Source organism: Canis lupus, chromosome 11 (assembly GCF_011100685.1).
Source record: "Canis lupus familiaris isolate Mischka breed German Shepherd chromosome 11, alternate assembly UU_Cfam_GSD_1.0, whole genome shotgun sequence".
Lineage (NCBI taxonomy): Eukaryota > Metazoa > Chordata > Mammalia > Carnivora > Canidae > Canis > Canis lupus.
The window spans coordinates 19903476-19917040 of NC_049232.1; the positions used below are offsets into that span (position 1 = coordinate 19903476).

At 35.1% G+C, this 13565-nt stretch overlaps 1 protein-coding gene across 4 annotated transcripts in view; it reads right to left on the minus strand.

Moving 5' to 3' along the window:
- The window catches only part of RAPGEF6 (Rap guanine nucleotide exchange factor 6), a 210821-nt gene that overhangs the window by 175682 nt on the left and 21574 nt on the right, over positions 1-13565 (minus strand). For all 4 annotated transcript variants that reach the window (XM_038552080.1, XM_038552078.1, XM_038552079.1 and 1 more), the window contains exons 2-4: positions 6845-6915; positions 5595-5651; positions 1122-1205 (exon numbers count right to left, since the gene is read on the minus strand). In XM_038552080.1, coding sequence (XP_038408008.1) covers positions 1122-1205; positions 5595-5651; positions 6845-6915 — 212 coding nt within the window. The remainder of the gene's footprint in view (positions 1-1121; positions 1206-5594; positions 5652-6844; positions 6916-13565) is intronic.

Genomic DNA, 13565 nt, shown 5'->3' on the forward strand with positions numbered 1-13565 from the left:
AGGCAGACACTCAAAACACTGAGTCACCCAGGTGCCCTGAAGCACAGACTTCTTAATCAAAGGCCAACCATAGAGAGTTTCAGGACCCCAAATAGGATTTTAAAAATGTCATCAAAAATGAGATGCCCATACCATCTACCAAGACTATAACTGGATATTTAAATTTAGCAGTTTTGTTAACTAATAGCTGCAATTAAAAGCCCTACTTTAAAAGTCTAAAAATCTCAACATTATTGGAAAAAGTTGGTAAAAAATTACATTTTTATGTCACCAAATTTTAATATGAGGCCCCCAAAATCTTAAGAATTAGAGAACAACAACAACAAAAAAAAGAATTAGAGAACAAATTCTCAAAGAATGCTACATCTGACCATTTTTCCAACCACTCTTCTTGTTTTACAAAATAATTATGATGGTGATAATTAACAATTACTTATAACAGCCAGGCACTGGTCTAAGAGTTTTTTATATATATATTAACTCTTTTATTCCTCAAAACTAGTCTATGAAATAGATTCTATTAGTGTCCCCATTTCACAAATGGGGAATTTAAATAAGTTGCCCAAGAAAGAGTAGAATACAGACATGAACTCATGCAGTCTGGCTCTCAACTGTTAAGGTTTACAGACTTTTGTTGAGAGCTTTGAGTGGTAGATTGCTAAAACCTTACAGAGATATTTCAAGTAGGTACTATTATACTCATTTTACAATTAAATTTTGTACAAAATCATATAAATAGTTAAGTGAGAAATCAGGACTTTGATCTAGTTTACCTTACTCTAAAAACCATTTTCTTATATTAAAATACATCACCCTCTCTATAACCGCTATTAATAGCAACACACCCAGAAACCATCAGATAAAATCCCATATAAAACTAAAGATCAAATAAAAGATACTATGTCATGACGTAAACTTAAAGATTACACCCTCAGAAATATGAAATATCATCTCTATCCTATTTCCAGTAATACCAGCAAACAAACACATTTATAAAATATATCACCTACTGAGAGAAAATATACATCCTACAGAAAAAAGTTTAACATAAGAGAGAAGATAAATAGTTGTAATTTTAACTTTGCCTGCCACATACTCTAAGGCAGTAAATGTAAACGTACCTGCATGGAGGCAAGACCATGGAGTCTTTCATAAGCACAGATCCAGAAAGCAGAATATACCAACATCTGGCAACAGTTTCTGAACTGTTAAATAAATTAATGAGTAAATCAATGTAAGCATTCACATGTATAGGACTCAAAATAAAAAATATGTAACATGATTCAATATAAAATATGTAACATGAAATATATTCTAATATCATAAATCATTAAAGATCAATGTTATTTTAGGATATATTGACTGCTGCCAAAGGTTTTTACAGACCATGTTCCCATGAGAAAATTGTAATCACCACTTTAAGATACAGACTTCAAAAGTATATGGTTATTAGCTCAATTTCATTAATTATATCATTAGCTTCACATTCTTCATTTTTGTGTAGTGGATCATAACATTTGATGAAGACGGCAACTTAAATATTGTACTACATCTACATATCATAAAATCCTATTTTGATAACTTTTATATGTATTACAGATATTATTCAGAAATCACAAGTTCATCTATGTTCTATCTTCACTGACAACTATAATGTTAATTATGATCTATTTATTTCTTTTAAATTTTATTCTGACATAAAATGCCTACCAAATATTTCCTTTTTATGTGTTTGAAAAATAAAAGGATACCAGATGACTTAATCTATTAGCATTTGCAGTGAGTTAAATCTCTACTGGAAACCCAGAATCTTGTTAGTTGTTAGTATATAAACTGATCTTTCTCACAAATATTTTTATTTACTGAACCCAAGGCTTTAATTAATTCCAGTATGTAAAGGGTTCTAGTAATATAAAACAAATCATTTCTGTGACCTGGAGAACTTTTTATCTATCTAGCTGTTTATCTGACATGTCAACTTGAATATCTAACAGAGAACTCAAACTCAACAAATTCACAGTCTACCTATCATTTCCTTCAAGTTTGTATCTTTTCCAGTATTCTCTGTTTTCATTGAATACCACCACCATTGATCCAGAAACCTAGGCTTCTAAAACATTCCACCATAGCACCCAGGGTAAGCTTTCTAGGTCAATCCTATTATTCACCATGAAAAGGAAAAATTGTCAACTTTCCAGTAGGTACTTTATTTATTCATTTTTTAAAAAAAGATTTTATTTATCTATTTGAAAGAGGGAGCGTGCATGAGCAGGGGGAAGGAAAGGGGGAGAAGTAGACTCCCCATCAAGCAGGGAGTCCAACATGAGTCTGGATCCCAGGACCCTGAGATCATGACCTGAGCCAAAGTCAAAAGTCAGCCAGTTACCCAACTGAGCCACCCAAGTGCCTCTCCAATAGGTACTTTGAAGTTTTTTAAATTTCTTCAAATCTTCATTGAAGGAATATGTAAATGGCTGCACATCTACTTAAGGTTCTTTGTTTAGAAATCCGACTTTCTTATTTTTGTGAAATATAACTTAAAAGGAGGAATAAAATCAAAGAAACAATTTGCAAAAAATTAAGACAGAAGAAAGTTGTAATTGGATGTCACCACAAGCCTCCAATTTTTATCCTACTCAGCTGAAGTGGTCACAAAGTTGTCAGTATTCTAAGTGTAGGAAAAATTCTGAAGTTCACTTTCACCACAAAAAGAACCATGCCAGTCCATGAATAAGAAACTGTTCAGACCTTGAAAAAAAAAAAAAAAATCTCCCTCAGAGCATGGTTTGGCAACACATCTGGCTACGTAAACCCAAGGAAGGTAAAATGCTTTCGTGTGGGCCATTCTATCTTTCTCTGGGTAAACACCTCTAGCCCAGAGAAGAAAAGCAAACTTAATCTTGTGATATCTTATTCATTCAAAAGCTTCAGATGCTCCTAAGACCAAAAAAAAAATCTTAAGATAGCCTCCACCTGCTTCTCCAGATTCCTCTCCTGCTGTTTCCTCTTCTTTCCTCATGGTGCTTGAACACATGGGTTTACTTTCCCTTTTTCTACCATGCTGCTTCACAGTTCAGATCAACTATACATACTCTTTTCTCTGCCTCCCCCAATCTCTTGAACCTAAATTCTCCAGTTAACTTCCACGTTCTTTTTAAAGAATGTAACTCTTAATATTTTTAAAATAGTTTATTGAGGTATAATTTAAATATCATAAATGCACCCATTGTAAGCACACAATTCAGTTTTCATGAAATTTAAAAGAACTGTGCAAAGATCACCACAGTCCAGTTTTAGAACACTTCTTTCTGTTCCTAACCAATAACATGCTCTGTCTCTATAAATGTGGCTTTCCTGGACAGCTCATATAAATGGGATCATATAATATATGGTGTTTTTTTCTTGCCTCTTCCTGTTAGCATGTTTTTGAGGTTTAGCCATGCTGCATATACATTAATAGTTTATTCCTTTTTATTGCCATATAGTATTCCACTATACAGATATGTGACATTTTATCTATCCATTCATTGAATATTTTGACTGTTTCTGGTTTTAGGCTGGAAATACAAATAGCGCTACTAAGAACATCTATGTATAGTCTCTGTATGCACATGTTTTCATTTCTCTAACGATGTAAAAGTGGAATTACTGGGTCACGTGGCAAAACTGTTTAACTTTTTGATAAAGTACCACTGTTTCCTATAGTAACTCTGACATTTAACATCTGCACCACCAACACATGAGGATTCCAGGTGTTACCATATTGGTGCCAATACTTGCTACTGTCTACATTTTTTACTGTGCCTATTCTAATGGCTATAAAGTAACATCTCATTAATTTTTATATGTATCAATTTTGTATAGAGTAAGGTAAAGATCTAAATTAACTTTCTGCAAGTATATAGTCAATTAACCCAGCATCATTTGCTGAAAAAACTATGCTGTCCTCCCTGAAATGCTTTAGCACCCTCAACATAAATCAATTGTTCACTGGTGGTTCCTTTTTAATCCTCAATTGTGTTATACCCATACTATAGCTGGAAGTCATTTGAAAAAAAAAAAAAAAAACTGTTCATAAATACAAGGGTTTACTTCTAGGCTCTCAATTCTGTTCCAATGATCTATTTATCTATTCTTTTCCTTGATAGCACTTAAATGTTTAGCTTTTAATTAATTTTCTCTAGTCCATTCAACAATAAGCTTGATGAAGGTACTACCAAGGTAAGCATAATGTATACCAAACATTTAATAATAAATTAATGGATCAACAAATGAATGAAGATAGCTACTAAAATCCTTATGAATCCAGTTTAATGCTTTAAAAAAACGATGAATGTATTGGGCTGGTAATGAAACATAAAAGTCAATACCATCCCAACTACCAGGCAATCTATATAATAAAAGAGGGCACCGCTGCCAAAATTTTTAGAAAAAACACAGGTTAAAGTATTTTCATCATCTTTAGAAAGGCAAAGACTTTGCTTTTTAAAGAGGACATGAAAAGCACTAATCACAAGAGAAAAATTGAGAGCTAGAAATTTCTCATCTCCAAAGGATGCCTTTAATAGAGTGTAAAGGCAAGCCACAAAGCAGAAGATACATGCAATGTAAGTATCCCAACAAAGGACATGGATACAGAATTCACAGTAACATTTCTACTAATTGACAGAAATACTATACAAAATTCAATTAAAAAATGGTTAAAAACAAATCTGATTTCATAAAAGAGTTATCCAAATAGCCTACAAAAACATGAAAATCATTCAGCATCATCAATAAGCAGGGAAATGCAAAATAAAATCACAGTGAGATAACAAAATGAAAATGTAAGACAGATTCTAATGTCAGACTCTCCTCAATCTGATCACATGCATTTCCAATAGGGCACAAAACAGGGCAGCCTGGGTGGCTCAGCGGTTTAATGCCACCTTCAGCTCAGGTCGTGGTCCTGGGGTCCCGGGACTGAGTCCCACATCGGGCTCCCTGCATGGAGCCTGCTTCTCCCTCTGCCTGTGTCTCTGCCTCTCTCTCTCTGTCTCTCATGAATAAATAGAAGTCTTTAAAAATAAATAAAGGGCACAAAACACATGAACAAAATGTTCACAGAAACTTTATTATTCACAATAGGAAAAAAATGAAAATAACCCTAGTCTCTATCAACAGTGGAAAGGATAAGTGAATTTTGCTATTTTCACACATACAGTAAAACAGTGAAAAAGAATTAATGCAAAACATGGAAGAACCTTAGACATTTATCAAGTAAAAAGAAAAAGCCTGACCAAATAAATTTTTATCTATGTGGAGTTCAAAAAGAGGTAAAACTAATCTATGGTGATGGAAGTAAGAACTGGATTACCTTCCCAAAAGAGATGACTAGAGCCTCAAGAGAGCTGTTATGTTCTATATGTTCAGCTGGGTAACAGTTACTAATACATACTATTTTATTCATTAAACTTTTTGTGTACTATTTCAGTTTATGAGTATATTTCAATCTGCTCTAAAGATATTCCTTCCAAATAAAATGAATTTCAATGCTAAATGTCAAAATTTAAACATTTAAGCTATTAGTTTAAGCTAATTAAGGAAATACTTACCAAAACAGAATTTGATTACCACTGTATCTCTCATAGCGTGCTCTTGCAGACATTAATCTAACATAGTAAAAAAAAAAAAAAAAAAAAGTCAAAAATGTAAAGCTCTTATCTTCAATTTTGTTTTAAAAATACTGTTATAATTACTTCAACAGAAAATCTACCACTAGCTTCACTGAACTCTAAGAGTTTAGAAATACATGTATCAAATGCAGTTATTCTTAAAAAATCAACTAAATAATATTAAGAGGCAACAAACACAATACTTTTATGTATATTCTATAACCTGCCAATTCACACAGAGCAATGTTCCTTTCCTGTTATGGAAAAATATACATTTGTCTGATTCACTAGTGAATCCTTCTGCTAAGAAATTACTGGCAGAGGCATACACACACACACACACACACACACACACACACACACACCCCAAAGTCTGTTGAATATATATATGTTTGCATTTAAAAGATGCTTTTAGTATTACTAAATGCTCTAGCTTTCAGCTTTCTTCTTCTTCCAGACATTTGCTGATATCTGAATTATGTTACACAGAAAACAGAAAATAATTGACTCTAATAATCATATTTGAGCAACCTGGTCTGGTCCCTAACCAGAAACTTAAAGATCAGAAAAAGTAATGGATGAACTGGTCATGGAACGAGCACACACTTTTAATTAAAACATTATGCAAAGCTACAACAGTAAGTGCTTCATAACACTGAAAAGTGTTTTTATAAATGTAATTACAATGACATAAGGTAGCTCATTTTACAGAAAGAAAACTCATTTTACAGAATAGGAAAATGGGGTTTGGAAAGCTTTATGGGTCTTGTTCACAAGAAGCTCATATCAAATCAAGAGTCGTAAAACTAGCACTTTAACATTACATTATACCTTGCCCATCTTAAGCATCTGACATCATAAATATTGAAAAGAATTACAGAAAGTAAATAGTTTTTTTTCCACTGGCTAGACAATACTGAATACTGTGCTTTGCTTCCTATATTCTCATGTAACCCTCGAAACAGTGTAACAAAGATAATCACATTGTCTCTATTCTATGGAAGATAAAATTGCAACTTAGATGTTAAGTTTTGCTCAAGGCCCTACAACTAAGGAAAACTATGATGTGAAAATGGGAAGTCCTATGCTTATCCTACAATAAGCCCCCAAATGATTTGGCCCTGCAATTATCTATCCAAACTTATTTGCAAGTCCATCACACAAGCTCTTAAACAGAGCATCACACTTACCTAAGCTGATGCTCCCTGAGATTTGATAGTATTTCCATCCCATGAAGATAAGAATAAATAGTATTTAAATCCTAAAGAACAGAAAAAAATTAGATTATTATTCAAATGTATTTTTCAAAATAGCACCTCAAATTTTTACTTTAAGCCAACAATTGTTTTATGGCAGAGCTATTAACTATGGAAGACTAATAAAATATCTGAATTAAAAGAAATCTGAAAACGTAGAGAAGAGCTACCTCCACTCATATAGGAATTCCTCTTCAGGATGGCAGATGGCCTCTACTCAAGCAACGCCAGAAATAAAAAACTTATTATTTCATATGAAAATCTATTTCATTTCTGAACAGATATAACTCTTCTTCCTTAGTGACATTCAGCTATTCAATAAGGACTATCATATCATCTTAAGTTTTTTAATTATTATTTTCTCCAGATTATATAGTCTCAGTATTTGCACGTTGCAGACCTTTAATAGCATCCTGGCTGACCTATTTTGGACATAACCCAATTTGTCAATATTCCTCTAAAAATATGACTTTCTAAAAAAATCTCTTTCTAAAGAAACCCAGAGTGATATTAATCAACCACTAAACAAAAAAAGTCCAGTGGGACAATCCTATTATTCACTTTGGAAAGAGGTAGGGAACTTTTCTCTAGCTCTCATTCAGATAACTAGGTCTTAAAAATCCCAGTATGATATAGTATAACCTAAGCCTACAGGAGTGGCAGAGTAAAAGGGAGAATGCAGGAGTAGTCCAAATTCCTGACAGAATAGTCTACTTTACCACTTATGTAGAATGCTAGTACACAAGCTTACATTATCTATATAAAAGATACCTCCTTATTCTAAGAGAACAATGCTTTTATACCAGGACAAACAGCTCCCAAACACTGTCCTCCTGCTTTCATATCCAATTGGCCAAGATAATTATCAGAGGACAGAAAAAAAGACACCTAAGACAACTCGTTTTAACAGATTAAATAGAAAATATGGAGCCACTAGAAAAAACAGCAAAAAAAAAAAAAAAAAAAAAAGGAAAAACAGCAATAATCTGTGATTCCAAAAATTACAACTACCAATTAACCATGATAGATTCAATGACCACACCATCTTTGCTAAACCCATAGGAAAATGGGAATGAAAAAGATTTTTCTATATACATATACAAAGAATAAACTAAAAGAGGAAAACGTAACAAATGAGAATGGTCTATAAAATTTTTGAAGACAGCAGATGTAGTAGTGATGTGAAAAATTAGTATTTCCTAAGATGGCTACAATGGTATTTCTTACCCTATATGCTCTTTTTCAATAGAACCTTACCACTCTGCTATCAAAAACTGGAATATTATGTGCCTTCCCCAAGAACCTGGTTGGTTCTGTGATTTGTTCTGATCAAAAGAGTGTGGCAGAAGTAAGGATGTGTAACTTCTAAGATTCAAGTACCCTGAGACCACCAATGTCATGAGGAAGCCCACTAGGCTCATGGAGAGAGAAAGACCACGTGGGTCAGCACCAAGGCATCAGATACATAAGTGACCTCTTCTAAGACAAGCAGATGAATGGAACTCAAGAGACTGATCTTCGTTGAGGTTCTGTGGAGCAAAAGAATCAATCTCCCAAGCAAAACCTTCTGGATTAAAGTAATAAACAAAAGTTCCTGGGGATCCCTGGGTAGCTCGGCGGTTTGGCACCTGCCTTTGGCCCAGGGCACAATCCTGGAGTCCCGGGATCAAGTCCCACGTCGGGCTCCCTCATGGAGCCTGCTTCTCCCTCTGCCTGTGTCTCTGCCTCTTCTCTCTCTCTCTCTCTCTCTCTCATGAATAAATAAATAAAAAATCTTAAAAAAAAAAAAAGTTCTTGCCAAACTCTGGCTCATAGTGAGCCTGCAAACCCATCCTATAGTCCCTCTCAAATTCCTGAATATATTATAATTAGAATGTATACACTTTTAGAATAACCCCCACAATGGGTCCATGACCTATGTGGTAAAAGCTGTAATAGTGGAAAAAGCCAAGTGGAAACCTCTGAAATTAACCATTCCCCAGGATAAGACAGTAAATAAAAGATAATATTGCTTCCAGAGAAGCAAAGGACAGCAAAGACTAGTGCCACCAGTAAAGACAATATTCAGGGCTGAGGGTCTCCATTTTATATTGTCCTCAGAAAGCAAATATATCCTAAAAAACAACTGCAGACTGCCACAGACTTAAATTCCAATCCAACAGTCTCAACATAACACGGTTGCTGGAACTGATTAAGCCTCAGGTATTGATTTGGTGAATATATTTTTTCTATTTCCATTACAAAAGGTCATTGGAAAAAGTTTCCATTCACACAGGACAATATTAACTTACAGTTTCTCCATAGCGCTATTTTAACTCTCTACCATAAAACAACATGAAAACATCTAGACTTTCTGACCCATTATATAGATAATTTCTTGCTGAATGGACAGGATGAACAAGAGAATGTCCAAGAGAAGGCTGGGACCCCAGATGGCAATACAATCATACTTTGGAATGTGAGCAATAAAACTATATGAGGAATCAAAGACTCATCACTTTCATGTTTTTAGGGGTACAGTCATCAGGGGCATTTCAGGACTTCGCCTGTTGACAAATTACTGGGACTTCAACCTTAGGTCAAGACAGAGTAAGGAGGATTGGAGTTACCTTCCACCATAAGCAACTAAAAAATAAATGTATGAAATAAGGTTTTTCATGAGCTAGGACATCAGGAAACAAAAACAGTTTAACAACGCCTGAAAGAGGAGAAACAAATGAAGTGATTTACATGATGATACTTTACTGCCTGACAGTACCTGTAGTTGAGGAGAAGGAGCTGGCAGTTTAGGGAATATAAAGTGGCTAGAGTTTGCAGAACACGAGAGGGCATGTTACACAGAGATAAAAAGTATGTTCTGGAGACCAACATACGGTGTCCCTCAAGTCTTAGGTTGAATATTGATCATCCTGTCATGCAAGGGGGAAAAATCAGACAAAGTCAGGGAAAGAACAACTGTAAAGATTTAAAGTAGAAAGTCCTCAACCAGGGATGAGTTTTGGCCCCTAGATAACAAAAGCAGCATCTGAAGACATTTTGGGTTGTCAAAATTTAGCATGCAAGTTGGGAGTGGTGCTACTAGCATTAGGTGACTAGAAGCCAGAGATGCTGGTAAAAATCCTCCAACACATGGGACAAGGACCCAGGATAAAGGATTACCAGAGCCAAAATGTCAAGAGTGCAGAGGTTTAAATACCCTGGGAAGGAGGGAACAATACATAAAACTCATAGAAGGACAGTAAGGCTTCCTATTTCCATCAGAAAGAGCAGAAAATCTTGTAATTCACAGTGCAGTTAGTGGAGTACTCAGAAGGCTCTGAACTCAGTACTGGGGCAAAATTAAACCTAGATTAAACTCTACTCTGGCACTATGTAATACAGCTCAAAAAAAGGCCCAAAAAGGATCATATAATTTCCACATCTCTTAACTGTGTCCCAGAACAAAGCTGAGTAATATTTACAGGAAATATGAAAACACCCAGGACACATAAAGGTAAAAATCACATTCTCTGTTGTTCAATCAAACATTACCAGACATGCAAAGGAGGAGGAAAAAATGACACACAAAGAGGAGAAAAATCAATTAAAACCAACTCAGTAATTACACAGATAATAGAATTAGTAGAAGGAAAACATTTAAAAACGTACTAGAATTATATTCCATATATTCAGGAAGATACAGAAGGGATTAAGCATGTAAGAAGGAACATTAAAAAAATTTCAGAGATGAAAACAATATTTGAGGGTGGAATACACTGGATGGGATGAATAGCAGTCCAGACTTTGCAGATGAGATTATAAACTTGAAGACAGAAGAATAGAAAGCAAAAACAAAAGGATGGAAAAACTTTGAACAGAGCACTAGTGAGTTGTGAAACAACTTCAAGCAGCCTAACAGAAGTGTCACTAGAGTCAACTCAAAGGAAAGGGAGAACGGGAAGAGAATGGAGTTACGGAAAATATTCCCTATTTGATAAAAACTATCAACCTGGGATCCCTGGGTGGCGCAGCGGTTTGGCGCCTGCCTTTGGCCCAGGGCGCAATCCTGGAGACCTGGGATCGAATCCCACATTGGGCTCCCGGTGCATGGAGCCTGCTTCTCCCTCTGCCTATGTCTTTGCCTCTCTCTCTCTCTCTCTCTCTGTGACTAACATAAATAAATAAATAAATAAATAAATAAATAAATAAATAAATAAACCAAAAAAAAAAAAAAAAACTATCAACCTACACATCTAGAATGTTTAACAAACCCCAAGGACAAGAAATCCCAATGCTGGGCTCTGCACTTAGCATGGATTCTACTTGGGATTCTCTGTCTCCCTTCTCCCTTTACCACTGCCCCTTCCCCTGCTCCTGAGCACTCATGGGCTCTAAATAAATAAAATCTTTTTAAAAAAATTTAAAAAATCAATGACCTCTACCTCTGAAACCAATAATACATTATATGTTAATTTAATTTAAATAAAATTCTAAAAAATAAAGCCTTAACAACGATGACAAGAACATACTGTGGGTTTAAACTATACATACAAGTGTATCTCAATCACAGCACAAAGGACAGGACGTAAAAATGGAAATAAACTGTTGTAAGGTTCTTACAATACACGTGAAATAGTATAATCTCACTTGAAGAGAGACTGAGATAAATGTAAGACATATATTTAAACCTTAATAAACCTCATAGCTGTAGATTTTCTTGTATTCTCTCTTTATATTTATATTTATATATTTTATATCTCAACAATATTAATTCTTTCCCAGTCTGGGTCTTTTTCTTTTTTTTAATAGGTGTGTCCATACACACATACCTGCTAGGGCCCCGCCCTTTACCTTAAAGAGTCATCATAACCTGGCCAAACACCTACAAAATGTCTATCCCAAGGAAATGTGCAATTTACTTCTGAAATGAAGCTAACTTTGTTTTAGTGGCAAAACAAGTTAGAACTCTCATAATTTGACCTGCCAAATGAAGATAGGCTAGTGTCAAAAAGCACCAGAATTTTCGGAGATTTTCAACTGAATTTATGTCATATAATTTGTTTTTTGTTTTTTAAAGATTATATTTACTTATTCATGAGAGACACAAAGAGAGGCAGAGGGAGAGGAAGAGACAGGAGAAATAGGCTCCATGCAAGGAGCCCGATATGGGACTCAATCCTGGGACTCCGGGATCATGCCCTGAGCCAAAAGCAGACGCTTAACTGCTGAGCCAACCAGGCATCCCATAATTTCTGTTCTTAAATCAGAAGACCTTTTGGGAACAAGATCGATGATGCCATTAATAGCTGACAAAGAATTAGGAAGTCACTTCTCAATTTTAAACTATGCAGGAATTCACAAATTTTGAAATATATGTGCGGTTCTTCAGTTCTCTGCTTAAAGACAGTCTGACAAAATTTAACAATTTTAGATTCTAAAAGCCCTTCTTCAAATAGCTGGAAGTTTTCACTGTTAGTTGCCTTCAATCTTATTTCAGAGGGGACAATTTGGCCAAATGAACATGCAGTTCTCCAATAGCATCTATAAATGCTGGTTGCGTGGACTCAAATAGAAATATTAGTAGTATTCCTATTGAGGGTGGCAAACTTTTTCTATAAAGGATGAGACAAATTCCAGGCTTTGTCATATGTTTTTTGTCACAACTATTTAAATTTTGCCTTTGTAGCATGAAAACAACCATATAAATGTAGGTAAATGAATGGGTGTGGACGAATTCATCAATAAAATCTTAGTTACAGAATAGTTGGTAGGCTAATTTGGTCCCCAGGCCATACTTTGCCAACTACTAAAATGCATACGATCAAAAATACCTAACAAGGAAGTCAATCCATGAATGAACTCCTCTTTGGAAAATACTTCAGCTTATGAATTTTGGTAGAAGCTGAAAACACCAGATTCTCATTCTTCTAACCTCACATAAAACTAGAGCATTGGCAAATAATCTAAGTGCTACTAATCAGACATACATGTCCCAAATTTAGAATACAGTGATATCCACAAGCAAGAACTGCACAGAATCCATGCTGGCGGTTAGTGGTAGCAGCCGGGTCAATCAACACATGCAGTATACAGCTTATTGAATCCAAGTAGTGGACTGCTTCTGGTAGCAGTATGACATGGTTGCCTAGCCCCAAGTCTACTTCTCCAATAGTCCCAGCAATTCTGTAGCTATCCAGTATCATTTTATTCCTTTTCTTTAAAGTAGACAGAACTGGGTTCTCTTGCATTTAAGTTTACAACCCTGATAGACGCTTAGACTGGCACCATCAGCCTCACTTGGGAACTTGGTAAAAATGCAAATTCTCAGGCCCCATTTTAGACTTAGTGAATCAGAATCTCTGGTATAGGCCCCAGCAATTTGTGGTTTAATCAGGACTACAAATGGTTCTGATGTAAACTAAAATTTGACAACCACTGGTTGACAGGTAGGATGCATGCCATTCTGTGTTATTTGGCTGATAACCTATTAATGAGAAAGGGACTTAAGCACGGAGATGTCTAGTAAATCCTACTCCCTATGATGCACCTGGTTTGAGGGTCGTAAGATGCTAAGCACTCATAAAACAATAGAAAAGATGCTCCCAAAACAAAGGATGGTTGTAGTACCAAGCTAGTTAATTTTCCCACATGATGTGTGGTTATGGTATTTTGTTTA